We start from the raw sequence: 17,659 nt of genomic DNA on the forward strand, positions 1-17,659 counted from the left end.
CCTACGGTATAATAAGGGACTACTTTATGTTTTAGTAACATGTTGTTGAATGCGCTATTAGGCGCATATTGACCTGTACGGGTGTGTCGAGTTTGGATTATGCCAGTAAAGAACCATGAAACTTAGCTCCCGTCTCCAGCGTTTTTATCAATAGCATTGTTGTGTAACCAGGCCACATACACAACATGGCAGAATGGGCAATTTCACATTTTCCTACATTATATTCCGTTCAGAAAGAAACACAGAAACATAGAAAGCCTACCGCACAATACAGGCCCTTCAGCCCACAATGCTGTGCTGAACATGTACTTACATGTTAGATATTTACCCACTCACAACTACCTATATCACTGTAGACTTTTATACCCTCTATACAACTTACATAGAGTTTTTACAGCACAGAAACAGGCCCTTTGGCCCAATTCACCCAATCTGAACAAGGTGCCCTCCTGAACAAATCCTATTTGCCTGCATTAACCCCAAACCCCTCTGTACCTTTCCTATTCATGATCTATGCCCTCTCGTTTTAGACTCCCCTGCCCTGGGGTGGACATATCCACCTAATCCACCTCATGATTTTATAAACCCCTGCAAAGCCACCCTCAGCCTCCTTCTCTCCAGAGAAACAAACCCAGCAATCCAGCCTCTCCTTATAACCCAAGCCCTCCCGACCCAACAACAAGATACAAAGTTAAATGGTTGCGACTCCATTACCGTTGCAGCTCGATCTGGGCTCAAGACACAGCATCATAGTAATCAGATTAGACATATTACGGACTGCAGACACAATGGCGAGTTCAGTAAATTCAGATATGAGCATTAGAGTTATAGAGCAGTACAACAGGCATAAAGGCCCTTCAGCCCATCCAGCCAACGCCAGCTGTCCCAACTTCTGCCTGTATCCCTCTGTGCCCCAACCCTCCGCCTACATATCCAAGTGCTTCTTAAATAATACGATTGTACCTGACATTTCCTATAGCAGGTTATTCCACGTAATCGCCTCCCTCTGCGTGAAATGTTGCCTTTCAGGTCCCTTTTAAATCTTTCCCCTTTCACAAATGTTCAGATGTTTAGGCAGCAGATACAGAGATAAAAAAACAGCCAATATTTTGAGTCAATAATATTTAACATAATTACTATTTAGTTTAGATTTCCAGTGTTCGAAGTTTATTTTCCTTTTGATTTTCATTTCGGATTATTGCGCCCCTAATGTTACCCGTATCAAGCTCTGTTCACTGGCTATTTTTCCTGTTTACTCTCAGTCCGATGCAAGATCTTGACCCGAAATGTCAACCACCCCTTTGCCTCCACAGATGCTGCTTACCCCGTCGACATGTTCCGTGGATTTGTTTTTGCTTCACATTCCCGCACTTCTTTTTCCTGCCACGGTTTTTTAAAATTTTATTTTCGGATCACAGAACAAAATCCTTTGTAAAGGCAAGAGAAAACATAGTTGCCATACTGTCTTGTCCGACAATTATTTGAGCACATTACACAGGCTTCCGGCAGGAATTACAGCAATGAAATCAATACCTGTACCATAAATCTTGGCTGATTTCATCTTTTACTGTTCAATTTGGATGTCTATTGCCGGAACCGCATCATCGCTCTTCGGTCTGGGAATTGCATGTTTTAACTTCTCACCTGGTTAGACCGCTGATTGCAGAATCTTTGGTCATGCAGCATTCAACAGCGAATCACTCGTCATACAGGGGCTAACGTGAGAGAGATCGTCGGAATCAGATTTACATTCAAAAAGATAAACTATGATTCTGAACCCAATTAAAGTCTTTTTCAAACTTCACAATTATTTAATGCACTCGAAGTCAGAAGTTGGTCCAAATTGCAACGGCAAGCCTATCTTCAAGGTGTACCTGCATGAATGAACTTCCCGCCGGAACTCTTGTCCAGCGGGCGTTTGCAACAGGTGTGCTCCCACGTCCCCGCGCGCGGGGGCGGATTCGGGATTCCCTGGAGTTCTGTCCCCGAGCTGTCAGAACAGCCTGTCAACTGAGGGGGTGCGCACGCGCACCATCCGACCGTAGCCGCGCGGGCCGTGAGTCGATGATTGGAACGGGTGCTCGCTCGTGCGCGTGCTGGCCTCCAGCCGCCAACCGTGCACGTGCCGACGGCGAGCGGGCGCGCGTGGTCTGGGCGCACTTCGCCACTCGCTGCCGATGGGATCGTAGGTCTCATCTCTAAGGAGCGGAGATGGAGACAGAAAACTCGCGCCCCTTCCAACTCTTTTGAAAGAAGGTATAGTGAAAGAGGGAAATGCGCGCTGAATAATAACTTACAGAGTCGGCTGTTTTTTAAAAATGAAAACGGAGTTAGATAATCTAAAACAATCATTTGCGCTTTGCTGCAAATGCTGTTATCCAAAACGAGAAATGTTTCTTCACACGCAGATACTTGTATCTCGCGCCCCTGAAAAATGTATCGCTTGTTTTATTTAAGTGATTTGTTAAAGCGTATCCGTTTACAGAAGATGTGAATTGTATGTAATTTTGGTAGTCAGATCTTCGACGTTGTCCTTTTCTTCTTGTCGATTCGGATTAAGGTTTTATCTGATTCCAATCTTTAATGAAACAGCTGCTTTCGTTTCACTTTCTGACCTTTCAATTGCTTGTGTGATCACTGGCGGATGAAGTAAGATTTGTTTTAATTTTTTAAATCTCTCTTTCAGGGTACGGAGCTGTGATTTGAAAGACTGGTTCGTGACGATTCCAAACCAGCATTGTTATAACGTGTAGTCGGGGGGTAAACGATTTATTGTCTTGAATTAACAAATGGTCTGGGGATCAAAGGTAAAGGGACGGCATGTCGTACTCCAAAGATGAAGCTGACGGGTTTCCCATGTACAGTCTGCAAGCACAGGTGAGTGCAACCAAAAATATCTTGGCTTTTTAGAAGTGGGCAGAAAGTGGTCTGACAGTTGCTGTTCTCTGGTTTCATTTGAGCAGGACGACACCACTGTTTATAATAGATCGGGTATTCCTTGCAATCCCGAGGCTGACGTGAATAATTCTCCTCTTCGGAAAAATGGTGCACCCATTGCCTACACGGAGACGCTCAAAAGTAATTCGTCGACCCGCTTTTACCGACCATACTTGACCAAGACGAGCGTGCAGGGAGATGTGTACAACTTCTTAGAAAGACCCAGCGGTTGGAAGTGCTTTTTATATCATTTCTCTGTGTAAGTATTAACTGTGATACTGTATATTTGAAACAGATCACATCACTACGCGGCGCATGACATACTTGTGCTAGGAATTCGTTTAATTTATGGGAAGCTAAAACAAATGGGCTGCCTGGGCAACTTTGATGTGTGTTGCTTGAAAAGAGTTCGATATAAGTTTTTGGTGTAAATAAATCCCCTTCGAAAGTAAATGTTTGGATCCAGTCAGACTAGAATTTCGGGCAGCACTGGATCCCTTCTGTTTTTTTTCGGTTATGGTCTGTTATCCCTCCCAACAGATACTTTCTCAAACATATACATGCCCTATAAGAGAATAAAGTCTGTCAAGTGTGTTTCCAACATTTAGTGAAATTGAATTTTCCATAATTTTATAACTGTGTATACTACACTAAATAATCTGTTACGTTTGTAAGTTGTTTTCTTGTCCAAAGTTTTAAATTAATATTTTGATTTGCTTGATATGTATACTGGAAACTCCACCCTTTTTTGAAGTTCATTTCTTAATTAGCTTGGGGATCCAATGATCAAACCTGTTCTTTGAAGAACAATATTGCATCTTTCCAATGCTTATTGAAGATTTCTATCCAAAAACATCTCACAGGATAATTCTTAGGCCCATGTATATAGCTAAGGTGCCTAAGACTTTTGCACAGTACTGTAGTCTATGTGAATTCTCAGTTGCATAATGCAGTTAATATAATTTTTCTTAATCTATATAATTGATCTAAAATGTGACAACTATCTCTTTTCAAAATGAACAGAAGTTGGTGGGTAAAGCATATAGCCACATATTATTGTAAAACTTATAGTCCTGCAGTAGGAAAAGGGCCCAGTGATCCACTGACAGGAAATTTATCTAGTAACAACGACTTCTTGGAGACTGAGCGGATGAATCATGGTTCTTATCATTTAGATATCTACTGGAAAGGCATGGATATAATTTAAAAAAAATGCAAAGGTGGTATAATACAGAGAGAGATAGGGTTTCTAGTGCTTAATTTTAGAAAAGGTTTAAATGCAGTGTTGTGCTGGTACACACACAATTGTGAACAAATGGGCCGTTTTGGCTCATTGTTTGAACAGCATCTCATCAAACTTCTTAGCAACTATCATTACTCCTTCTGCATATCAGTACATGCAAGATGAGCAGCATTAATAAGAATGCTCACTTTAAAAAAAATGATCTGACAGAGCAACTATGCACCTAATAGCAAATTTAACAGGTAACACTAGGGCAGGGCTGGAGGAGATGTGCAGTAGTAGTATCTGGCATTCTCAGTGCAACAGGATATCAATAAAATCCAAAAAGATTTCATTATTATTATAATACCATTACTGAAATAAATAGTTTCATTTGATTAGCTGCCACTTTTTTTTTGATGATTCTAAAACGATCACACCAGTTCTAATATACTGAAGAAAGAGCTTTATGAATATCCTTCCCATCGTTATTTATGCTCACTGCTAGTCCCTTCTTTAAATCTGAGCCCTTGTTTTTGGAAAATTTCAAAGCACTTCCCTTTTTTTTTTGCTGGTAGGCTTTCTACACATAGTTTTTTTTCAGGAACTGAAGGAAAACAACACAGAGAAGTTAGCAACTCTTTGTCATAAGTAGGATGGGTATTCAAAAATCCATATCTGAAATAGTTACTGGAAATGTGGTGATCTGATTAATATAGTGATTTATTTTGAATCTAAGCAATATATTTAAATCAGCACTTTAAGTGCAGCACTGTGTGTGTTTTGCCTAGGTGTCATAGCCATACAGTATATGGTGATGGTGCCGATGGAATCGGACTGGCGAAGACTAATGATCGTATTTTAGAATATGTCACAAAAAAACTTGCTAGATGACCATAATCTATACTTAAGGAAACATGGAGAGACAGTAAATTTTAAAGCTTTAAAAAATAAAGTAGCATATTATCATAAATCTTGGAATCATTAGACAGAAAAAAAAACTATAAACTCAGTGAAGAGGGCATTTTATCAAATAAATATCACAATTGCTAAAAAAAAAGGAAACGGAGTAATGGAATGCAGAAACAAGCCCTTTGGCCCGATTGGTCTGTGTCAAACAAGATGTCTGTCTGAGCTAGTCCCATTTGTACATGTTTAGCTCATGTCCCTCTAATTCTTCCCTATCTATGTGCCTATACAAATATTGTTCAAATGTTGTAATTTACACTCTCAACCACTTCTTCTGACCACCCTCTAGTTGAAGGTGCCCCTCAAGTTCCTATTGAATCTCTTCCCTCTCCCTCGACCTTAAACCTTTGCTCTCTTGGTTTCCCAACCCTGGGAATATACTGCACATCACCCTATCTATGCCTCTCATAATTTTATCAACATCTGTAAGATCACAACCCTTTCTCCTATGCTCCAATGAATAGCCATAGCCTGTTCAATGTCTCTGTGTTCATTTGTTGTTGAAAAGCCGAAGAGTTTTATCCAAGCATTGTTTTAGCAGGGAATATTATGGCACTGGCTGTATTTGAGATGGAGATTACGGAACTATTGTGAGAATAGAGCTGATAGACATGTGAACAACAATATAATACAAGGCTATGGAAATAAAGCATTATTAGACAATGTGTAGATTTTGTTCTAGAAGTTTAACTCCAATTGAGTGCAAGTAATTTAATAAAGTGAGTAACACTGCAGTCTTCAAATGATCTTCCATCACAACTGATCACTTCCCCTTTTTATTGCTGTTATTTTTACAATTGATGTAATATTCATCAATTTAATACTCAATCAATTCTTCCAATTTTTAAAACTTTGTTTGATCCTCTTCAAGCCAGAGACATCCTTTCTTGGATAACTTGATAAACTTCAGACAATACCTCATATGTATTCTCAGCAAAGCCATATAGAACTGTATCAGGGCTTTCTTATTTTTAAGTTTACAACCTCTCTGCAATAAAGGTATTGTGTCTGGAAATGTAGAGGAGGCTTGACCCAAAGCAAAGCAGTGATGAATGGTAACTTTAATAATAGACCAGAAAATAATGAGCCATGAGGGGCCACAGAGCAAGAGAGAACAAAACGAAACACTGGCAACTCGGTAAACTTTGGTCCAGGAGAGTGAAAACTAGGAGCAAATGGTTGGTTGAGGCCAGCTGATGAGTGAACAAGGACTATAGAGGAGAAATGGGGGTAAATAGGCTGCAGGTGATGAGTATGCAATGAGCGGCGGGTGAATCCTATTAGCTGGGTGGAGAGTGAAAGATGGCAGCATGTGTAGGCTGGGAGATTGTCTGCGGGAGCAGGCCTGAAAGTATCCACTCCCCTCTCACGTGGCCAGCCCTGACACCCCAGGATGATCCCGATAGATCTGGTGGAACTCATCAATGAGTGATGGATCCAAGGCGTAGCTGGATAGCACCCAAGGCCACTCCTCTGAGCCAAACCCTTCCCAGTTGACCAGGTACTGCACACCCTGTCCATGCCGATGTGAATCCATCAATCAGCGAACTGTGTCCACTAGGTGACCTTACACCACCCTAGTTCTGGACATGCAGGCTCGGGTGAGTTGAGTGATCCAGAGTCAACAGGATTGAGGTAGGACATGTGAAAGGTAGGTGTGATTCTGAGGGACAGAAGAAGCTGGAGACGGTAAGTGACTGGATTGATGAGGTGGTTGATCTTGAAGAGGCCAATGTTTGCAGAAGTGATTGCACAGTGGCAGCCAGACACATTCTCCAGGTCTGAATAGTCTGGTTGGGCTCAGACAGTGGTTGCCCTGGTGGCAGTAGGCAGGGTTGACAGATAGGGTGGCCCTCCGTGCCCTTCTCCATGCATTCTGGCAACAGCAAACCAAGGCTCTGGTGGACAGGACTTCCACAGTGGGCTCTTCTGTGGGGATCAGTTGGGGTTGGTAGCCATAACGGACTTAAGAGGGTGAAATACCTGTGGCAGAAGCACTGTGTAGATTGTGGGACAGCTCAGCCCAGAGAAGATACTTTTATATGGAAGGGTTAGAGGCAGCAAAGCATAGTAAAAACTTCTACACTTGCTGTTCTAAATGACCATTGGTCTGTGGATTATAGCCAGAGGACAAGCTTACTGAAGTGCGGCGGAGGGAGCAGAAGGCTCCCCAGAAGTGGGTGATGAATTGAGAGCCCCGGTTTGACACAATGTCCTGGAAGGAGCAATAGAGCCGAACTAAATGTTGGCGAAGCAGGTCCGCCATCTTGGCAGCTGATGACAATGAGGTGGGCCATCTTGGAGAACTGTGTCATGGTCACTGTCGCCCCATCAGGTGGTAAACCCATGGTAAGGTCCGTGGAGATGTGGGACTATGGGCATTGAGGGTCTGGTAAAGGCTGCAGAAGCCCAGAGGGCCACTTGTTGGCAGTATTGTACCGTGACACTGAGGGCAGGCAGTGATGAACTGACGTACACCTGCGATCATGGTGAGCCACCAGAATCGGTGTTGCAGAAAATCCAGAGTCTGCCATGCGCCTGGATGGCAGAGAGAGGTGAGGAGTGAGCCCACTGGAGTGTGTCAGAACATGAGACAAAATGTGATTGTCAGATGTGTTGACTGGAGCAGGCTCATGCTGTAGGACCCAGTGGATCTGGTTCTCAGGACCCCTGATAATCGGGGCAAGAATATGAGAGGATGAACTGAGGGTCTGTCTCTGCTTCAGCTGGGTTGAACTGTTGTGGCAGGGCGACCGCCTTAGTGTTCTTGGAACTGGGTCGGTAGGAGATTAAGTTGAATTGTTTGAAGAAGAGGGCATAGTGATCTTGACATGGCTAGAGGTGGCAGGTCTGTTGTATGGACATGAGGTTCTGATGGTCAGTCCAAATCAGGAAGGGCTCGGTGTTTCTCATCAGACAATATCTTCATTTCTCGAAGGCCCATTTAATAACAAGTAGCTTCCTGTCTCCTACTCCATAACACTGTGTGGCATTGAGTTTGAGTGAAAAGGCCTAAGGGTGTGCTTTCTCATCCACTCCTCACTTGAGAGAATGGCCCCACCCCTTTTGTAGTGGCTAGTGGGTGCTATGAATACTATCTTACACTCAACCCCTGGTCAGATGCATCCAACTCCACCACAAAAGGTCTGGAGGGGTTTGGATGGCAGAGAATGGGAATGGTGGTGAAGTATCACTTGAGCTTCTTGAAAGCATGGCCCATGACAGCAAACCAGATTATCCGCTTGGTAGGTAACTTGGTTAGGAAGCTGGGAGGAAAGGCAATTTGGCTGTAGTTTCTGATGAAACGGCGGTAGAAGTTTGAGAAATCCAAGAAGTGCTGTAGCTGTTTGAGAGTGCATTGTCAGGGCCATTCAACGATGGCATACATTTTCACTGGGACCATGTTATGCCTAGGGATACAAGTGTGTTACCTAGGAAGGAGATGTCTGGGGTGTGGAACTAGCATTTTTCTAACTTGGAGTACAGTTGGTTTTTGAGGAGATGAAGGACTGAACAGACATAGTCTTAGTTTTTTTTTTGGAGAAGATGATGATTTCATCGAGGTAGATGAACACATGTGTGTTAATGTCTCAGAGGATCTCATTAATGAAAGCTTGTAGAATGGCTGGATCATTGGAAAGTCCAAAAGGCATTACCAAGTATTTGTAGTGGCCAATGGGTGCTATGAATACTATCTTCTACTCAACCCACTGCTGAATTTGGATCAGGTTGTATGCGTTCTGTAGATCCAGTTTGTTGAAGATCTGGGCCCCATGGACTGCTTCAAATGTTCTATCAATCAAGGGGAGAGAGTTGCAGTTCTTAATGGAGATGATCTGGAGGGTCGTTCCATAGGCCTCTTGTCAATAAGAAGAGCCAGAGTGGTGAGGCTTTGGGCATCTCTCTGGTTCCAGCCGCCTTTTGTTGTGAAGGACCCAAAATCCATTGTGTAATCCAGCGTAGAGTGTGAGCCTTGGCATAGGTGAAGTATCACATCTGCTGCCTCCCTTCCAATTCCTGGATGGCTGAAAACCCAGTGCATCTCAGTGATGAAATCCTCATATTTGTTGTAAATGGTGGCTTTATTATCCCAGTTCGCGGTGGCCCAGTTCAGAGCTCACCCAATCAAGAGAGCTGAGAGGTGTCCCGGAACATAAAGTACAGAGACAGCTGGAGCTCAAAGTGCAAGATACACTGGGATAGGAAGTTGCGGCAATGGGTTGGAGATCTATTGAAGCTTTTAGACTTGGGAATCCAGGGTTCAGAGGGAGGAGTTTGCTGCACAAGGCAACTGGCGACAGATGGTCAATGGTTTCCTGCTGCTTCTGGATCATGTGCTTGTGTCTGCAGAAGACTTCCTTTTGGTGAGCATATTTTGCTGGGTCAATTGTTGGTTCACACATCCTGAAATGTAGAGGAGGCTTTACCCAAAAGTGGAGATGATTCAACAGTGCATTATAACTTTAATAATAGGCTGCAAACTAACAAGCCACAAAGGGCCACAAAACAAGAGAGAACAGAAACTTAACACAGCAGGCAACAAGGTAAACTTCAGGCTGGGGGAATGAAAGGTTGGAACAACTGGTTGAAGCTGGCTGGTTCAATGAGTGAACAAAGGACCATGGATGAGAACTGGGGTTAAATAGGCTGCAGGTGATGAGTCTGGAATGAGCTGCAGGTGAATCCTGTTAGCTGGGCGGAGACTGAGAGGTTTCAGCGGAAGCTGGCCTGATACAAAGCTAATGTTTTTCATCCCAGTCTGTTCTGTACTTGCATGACAACTTTCTGTGATTATGTACAAGGACACCCAAATCCACTGAATATCAACAATTCCATTTTTTATCACCTTTTTGAAAAGCTGACCTGGATTTGGGCCGTACCCTCCAAATACCCGGACCTGTCTCTCGGTTTTGTTTGCACTACCTTACTTTTCCTTTTCTATTTTCTATTTATGATTTATAATTTAAATTTTTAATATTTACTATCGACTTGTACTCCAGGGAGCACGAAGTGCAGAATCAAATATCGCTGTGATGATTGTACGATCTAGTATCAACTGTTTGATGACAATAAAGTATAAAGTCTCTCTGAATTGTGTACTTTTTGGCATTATGGTTCATGTCGTCCTATTTGATCCTTTTCTCCTTGTATCCTTCCCATAAGTTATTTTTCCTCCAGATTTTTTATCGTCAGTGAACAAATGCATTACCACCATCTTAAATATTTATTTATTTGTTTATTGAGATACAGCACGGAATACACCCTTCTGGCCCATCGAACCACGCTGCTCAGCAATCCGCTGATTTTAATCCTAGCCTAATCACAGGATGATTTACAATGACCAATTTACCTTCCATCAGGTGCGTCTTTGGACTTTGGGGGGGCGGGGGGGAGAACCGGATCGCCCAAAGTAAACCCATGCGGACATGGATAAATGTACATACTCCTTACAGACAGCAGTGAGAATTGAACCTGGGTCTCCTGTACTGTAAAGCATTGTGCTAACCACTGTGCTACCGTGCCGCCCTACGGGAGAGTTGAATGCAATTTATAGAAATAATTAAAGACAAAAAACTAATCCTTGGAGCATTCTACCAGTTACAAGCTGCCAATCTGAAAAAAATGACTTGCTGTTTTCTGTCTGTTAACCAACTCTTATATGACCTCTCTAACCTTGTGTCACGAGTATTGACATCCCAAGTATTGCATCCACTGGTTTTCCTTATCTGTTTAGTTGTTCCAGTATCAAAATCGTTCAATTGGCAAACAGTGTTTATGTATATACTATTTGCTTTTGTTGTCCCATGGAATGTAGATGCTACTGGCAAGACAGTAATTATTGCTTGTCTCTTATTGCTGTTTGAGTAACTGTTGGTGTGCTCTCTACTTGAAATGATGTAGTTTTATTTTGAAGGTACTCCCAAAATTCTGCGGAGTAAGGAGTTCTATTACTTTGACTTGGTGAGAAAGAACAAAAGGCAATTATGGTTTCAGTGACTTGAAGGGAAATGGGATATTGTTTCAAAGTGACTTCTTTTGCTTTCCAAATAGTAGTGGTATTGTCCAATTCTTGGTAAATTGCTGCAGAGCATGTTGTAGAAAGAATACACTTTAGATGTGAGGAGAGTGGAATGTTCAGAATGGAAGGTGGTGTGCCAATAAGTGGATGGCTATTTTTTTTTTCAAATTTCCCAAATATTGTTGGAGTAGGGCTTAGCCAGGCAAACAAGGTATTCTGCATTCCTGTATTCTGCTTTCTGAATAGAGAATTGCCTTTGGGAAGAGAGGAAGCGTGTCACTTGCCACAGAACATAGAACCTATTACCTGTTCTTGTTGCAGTGTCTTGAGGCTGGTCCAGTTATGTTTCTGACTATTTGTGTGGCTGGAATGAAGCTTGCCTTTTGTCATTGCATGCGAAAGGTTAAACATTCTTGCACTTAGCCTTGGAAGGCACAAAGTGCATAGCCATCAGCAAATATACATTCTAACCTTGTATACAAATGATTGTTATATAAAATGAGGATTCAGGGTGCATTCCTATAACGATAGTCTAATAGTTATTTTTTTAATAATGGGAAATGCAATTACCACATGTTGATCCAAGTTATCCATAAATGTTGAACATTTTGGGAATGTAAGTATAACTAAGCTTCTTACAAAGGCATTTCATCATTTTTTTAAGTTTTAATAATGTCTTGCATCATCTTTTGAGTGGACAGGACATGCAGTAGACTGTTCCTTTGGTTTCCATAGTAAACTTTGTGTTGTATGTCTTGATTTGCCACATACAATTGACTGCTAACCTCTGGTACTGTCTATGTAGCTTGCATGTTTTTCCTTGTATGGGTTTCCTCCATCAGCCCCAGTTTTCTTCCATATCTTGAAGATGTGCTTGTGCTAGGTTAATTGGTCCTAATATGTAGATGAGTGGTAGAATCTGGGGTGGGGGGGCGGGAAGGAGTTGATGACAAAATGAATAAAATTGGATAAGTATAAATGGGTGCTTAATTGTCAGCTCTATCTTGATGAGTCAAAGGGACTGGTGTTTGCTGTATGGTTCTATTTTGCCAGAGCTGCTGCCAAGCTACCTATACAGCATTGAGCACAGTCATGTCAAGTTAAATTTCACTCTGATTTTTAAAATATTTAATGTCTCTCTTAATAGGAAATCATTGAAAATATACAGTTTTTTGATGTTGCTCATATCCCCCTGGAATGAATAAAAAGAATCTGATTACCTTTAGTTTGTGGTTTTGAATCATGTTATTTTTCTGTCATTCAAAGTGATGACAAAATACATTAAGCTCTCCCTAGATTTTCCAGATTCACTGAGTTTCTAAATTGATTATTAGCTAATCCTTTGGTTATATATAGATATATGTAGTCAATATTGATCAGTATCAGGTTTATTATTACTGGCATGTTTGGAAATTTGTTGTTTTATGGTAGCAGTAGATTGCAGTACATAAGCTGTACTATAAATTACAATAACATGTATTGTAAATAAGTAGTGCAAAAATAGTGAGGGGTGTTCATGGGTTCATTGTTCATTCAGAAATCTGATGGAGGGGAAGAATCTGTTTCTAAAATGTTGAGTACCATTACATAGCTTCAGGCTCCTATCCCTTCTCTCAGGTGGTAGTAATGAAAAGAGGCATTTCTTGGGTAGTGGGAGTCTTTAATGATGGGTGTTGCATTTTTTTTGACACATCACCTTTTGGAAGATATCCTCACTGGTGGGGTGGCTAGAAGCTCATGATGGAGCTGGTTAAGTTTACAACTTTCTGCAGCTTTTTCCGATCCTGTGCAGTGGCTGCTCCGTGCCAGACAGTGATGCAACCAGTTAGAATGCACTCCATGGTACCTCTGTAGAAATTTGCTGGAATCTTTGGTGACATATGAAATTTCTTCAAACTCCTAATGAAATATAGCCACTGGCTTGGCTTCTTTGTAATTGCGTCAATATGTTGGGCCCAGGATACATCTTCAGAGATGTTGACACCCAGGAACTTGAAATGGTTCACCCTTTCTACTATTGACGCTTTGATAAGGATTGGTCTATGCTCCCTCAGCTTCCCCTTCCTGAAGTCAACAATCAATTCCTTGGTCTTACTGACATTTCAAAGTGTGCATAAAAGGCATTAGGCTTATCTGAGAATGGAGCATCACAGCTAGTTATGATGATAGATTTTGCTTTGTAGTAAGTAATGGCCTGCAAACCCTGCCAGAGCAGATGTGTGTTCGATTCCTTCTCTAACGTAACTCTGACTTGCTTTATTGCTCTTGAGGTAGCCTGTTGTAGGTTGTACCTGGACTGCTTGATTTTGGATCACCGGCCTTGAATGTCACAGATCTAGCCCTCAACAATATGTGAATCTCATGGTTTATCCACAGGTTGTACTTCAGGGAGTGCGAAGCGCAGAATCAAATATCACTGTGATGGTTGTACATTCTATTATCAATTGTTTGGCAACAATAAAGTATAAAGGAAAGTAAATGTTGATAAAGCTGGTGTCAACTGTGGCATATTCATTCGGATCTGAAGATGATTCCCTGAATATTGTCTACTCTACAAATTCCAGTTCCCATGCTATCTGAATAACAATACTAAGATCTGATACAAGGACTTACCTGACAATCTATTCAGCTGTTTTGACGCACTTCAATGTGAGCATGGGTTATTCCGACTGAAACATCCTTCTATGTTGCACTCTGTTGGAATTTTCAAGAAAAAGGCAGAAAGTGTGGATACGTGTGACCTGGCGTGAAGGGAAGTGTATTCAATTTATCAGCTGTAGGAAACAGTTAAAAACTAATAATCTTGTTTTGATGTGAAAACAATATTTTTGATCTTAGTTATGCTGGATTAGATGTTCTGAAAGTGGCATTTTATGCTATTGTGAAGGCAAGGCAAGGATAGCCTGGGCAGTTGTACTCAAGCAAGACCTTTTGAAGTGAGTCTGCTGGAGACACCTTTGCTTACTACAGATAAAATGGGTTGGGTTGATTGCAGCAACGTGTACTCAAACCAGATGAGAGAGATCTCTAGTGAGAATTTTCAAGAAAGGGGATGTCAGAGACAGATGAAGTAAGAATAATGGGAGGATGTGAAACATACCAAACAAGCAGAAGTTCTATTGTCTTTACTAACTTCATTTCATTTCATTTTAAAATCTTTTTATTAATTATTATTGAAAATCGACAACAAAAAAACATTAAAATAATCAAGTCAATATATCAATATGTATAAGAAGAGTCAAACTATTAGCCAAGCTAAACAGTATATCAATAATAATAATAATAATAAGAAACAAAATGTTAAAGCTATTTTTTTGGAAAAAAGAAAGGAAAAAAGAACCCCTGCTAACTAAAACAAAAAGAAACCCCTGCGAACAAAAAAAAACAAGGAAAAAAAAAACCCATTTGGAGCACAATCCCGGAGCTATACGCCATACAAGCTTCCAGAAAACTAACTTCAAAATATCATTAGTTGACCACTAAAAGGTTTGATTGACTTTAATACCTCTGTTGTGAATGGCAATTAATCTTGCGAGAAAGGAATTCGAACATGTACAATTTACAATAATTAATATCTGTAACCGATAAGGCGGTTCTGTATAAAAATAGCAGTTTTCTGTTCAGACTTCAGAACGGTGTGGCTGACATGTTTTTCTCCTTGTACTCAAGTATAATAAAAAGAAAGCTTAAGTTGTAAGATTGTGTGTGTTCTGGGCCCAATTGTTTTAGTTATTTATTTTGCTATTGACAATGACAGTTACTTCAACATTATCTCCTTCTACTGGATTTGAATAGTTGACTTAATTAACTTCCTTTCTTTTTCCCCAAGTAATTGTTCCTATACTTGCTTTTTAACTCTTCATTTCTAAAGGACTCTCTGACACCTTTATTGCAGCATGTTTGCAGCAACAAATTTCCTTCACACTTCCCGTCAACACTTAAGAGGGCACAAGTTGATCTGTGAACCTGTTTCCAATTATGCGTAAGTAAAGATGGTGTGGTCATATCAGAATACTTGTGTACTCTTCTGCCATTGAATGGGATAAATTTGTGTAAGATCAATCTGTAATAGTCAGAAAGGAATATCTAGGCATTATTATACTGACTCACAAAATTGACTAAAATTTCACTTGAAAGCATGAGCTGAATTAATTTAACTGAGAATTTGGCCCTTGGCCCTCAGTGCAATGTTCAATTTCATTTTGGAAGTGTATAAAGTTATGGTACAGATTATCAATGATAGTGAAAGCTAATAACCAGGGGAAATCTTTCTTATTGAGTGCTTTTTTTTTTGCAAGGGCCATTCCATTCCCAATTTTGAAAATGTTTGTCATATTTAGGAAATCAGTAATTGAATTACTTGAAACTTGATGCTCAGTCAAAATTGAATCTGTTAACATTTTGTTCTGACAAATGGAGATCACCTTCACCAATGCAAAGAACCGTAATTGAAACTACTTTTAGGATTATATGGAGAAGCAAAAATCTATTGCACCCAGTATCTGGAGTGAGGCCTTTGATGCTGCAAGCTAGTGTATAATTGTTTGTATCATTGATTAAACACATTGATCAATGAATATGAAACCTAGAAGCTTTGTGTCTGAATGAAACCAAATCTTTCCATCGATGATTCAGACTGTAGCTTGAAAATTGTTTAAGAATTACTCCAAACTTTTTTCTATGTTAAAGCAGTGCTGTAGGTCATTCAATGCTGTTGGTGCAAATTGCATAAAGATCATGAGTTTCAATTGTGAAGTTAACTGAACAAACTTATTAAATTTGCCTGTGTAACCTTGTGTTAAAAATGACATCCACATAGCACTCTTACAACTTCTCAAAGTTATTACAGTTTAACGTGGTAGCTGCAATCATTATAGGTGGCTCTTAAATGATTAGCACTACATCAATAAGACAATGATGACTGAGGAGAGAAGGGAGGCAGTAGAGCTGGGGTTTTGTGGATTGGGAAGTGCTCCCAAGGAGTTGGAGTGATCTGGAAGGCATGGAAAATCTCCAGGGTCACGTCAGGCACTCTTGGCAGGAGGTTGCAATAAGGATTTCTGGAGGAAATATTTTAAAAAAAAAAGGAACAGGTGTATGCCAGTTGGTGCATGGATCCTGTTCCTCATTCAACATTATCATGGCTAATCATGCATTGTGGTACTCTGATCTGTTTCTCCTCATCCTGGCTGCAAATTGCATTACTTGGAGGTGTATCCTTTGGTAGTAACCATTCATTCTGGACTTGCCAGTCATCAGGAACTTCCTCACTTTATCTATCTTGTTTAGTCTTATTAGAGTCTTATGGGGTTCTATGAGATGTTATCCCATTTTAAGTTCCAGTAAGAATTGACCCATTCTTTATATGCATGCCAGTTCTGCTACCTCTGGAATAATCTGGTAAATCTTTGTTGCATTTCTTCTGTACAAGATCATCGTTCCCAAGATTGGACCAGTCCAGATGGGCTCTTACCAAAGCACTGTACAGTTACAGTGTCACTTTCTCCAGTAGCTTGTCCTGGGACTTCGTCAGTTTTTAGCTCAGATGTTTTCCCCAGCACCATTTCTTAAGCAGACTTCTTTCAGTTCCTCTCCTCCCTTCCCTCTCAAGAGCTATGGTTCCCTAAAGTACCTGGGCAGTTATTTGCGAGACAGAACCAAATATGTATTTAATAATACTGTTGTTTTTTCCCCTCTAATATAATCTTCCCTATTTTCTAATCGTAGGAGACTGCATGTGCCTTCAATAACCTTTTTCTCCATGTATTTACAGAAGCTTTTACTGTCAGTTTTTAAGTTCTTGCAAGCCTAAGATCAGTCTATTTTCTCTTCACCTCTTTAAATCAATTTTTGTCTAAACTCTAAACTTTTCACAGTCCTCAGGCTTGTTGCTTTAACTCTTAATGCCCAGACTTTGAGATTGGTTACAGTACTGGCTAACACCTGTCCGTGCTCCGCAAAGTCTGGTGGTTTGAAGAAAAAGTAGATGATTTTTTTCTGTCCTTGGGTTTGGGTGAGCCATTGCAAGTTGCAAAATCTAAGAAGTGATAGTGATGAGTTTGATTAATAGGACTGGATGTTACGTTTGTGCAATCCCTAGAAGCAGTATCTTGGAAAGATCCTCTGGATAGGAAATTGAGAACGTGATCCAAATGGGCAAAAAGGTCAAAACATCTGTATAATCTAAGATTATAGAGCTTTGGTGAAGGCAAAGTATGCAATTTGAATGTTGACTATTTAAAATAGCATAGCTTTTGAAAAACCTGGCTATTAAGTTTGTAAACGGGAACTGTTGTTTGTCAGAGCAGAAAATCAAACTCAAGATGAGTTTTGTGTGCTGTACACTGTTAATGTTATTTGAGGAGGTTTTGTGTCTGACAAAGCGTTAATGAGAATGAAAATCCTGCCATAAATTGTGGAGATGAACTTCCTGACAGATTCCAGGAAAAAATTCTGATTGACGTCGTTTGTGTAATGTATAATGTGCGCTCATCAGAGCTATTCTACTCACC

The 17,659-nt window shown here is 40.7% G+C and overlaps 1 protein-coding gene across 1 annotated transcript in view; it reads left to right on the top strand.

Annotated features, from left to right (window-relative positions):
• Window positions 1–2,820: 2,820 nt before the first annotated feature.
• kcnq1.2 (potassium voltage-gated channel, KQT-like subfamily, member 1.2) overlaps window positions 2,821–17,659 on the top strand; it is a 379,236-nt gene continuing 364,397 nt past the window's right edge. Inside the window, 2 exon segments of the mRNA XM_072269294.1 lie at window positions 2,821–2,877; window positions 2,964–3,196. Of these exon segments, the coding sequence (XP_072125395.1) occupies window positions 2,821–2,877; window positions 2,964–3,196 (290 nt within the window).

The sequence above is a fragment of the Mobula birostris genome, chromosome 9 (assembly GCF_030028105.1).
Source record: "Mobula birostris isolate sMobBir1 chromosome 9, sMobBir1.hap1, whole genome shotgun sequence".
NCBI classification, from domain to species: domain Eukaryota; kingdom Metazoa; phylum Chordata; class Chondrichthyes; order Myliobatiformes; family Myliobatidae; genus Mobula; species Mobula birostris.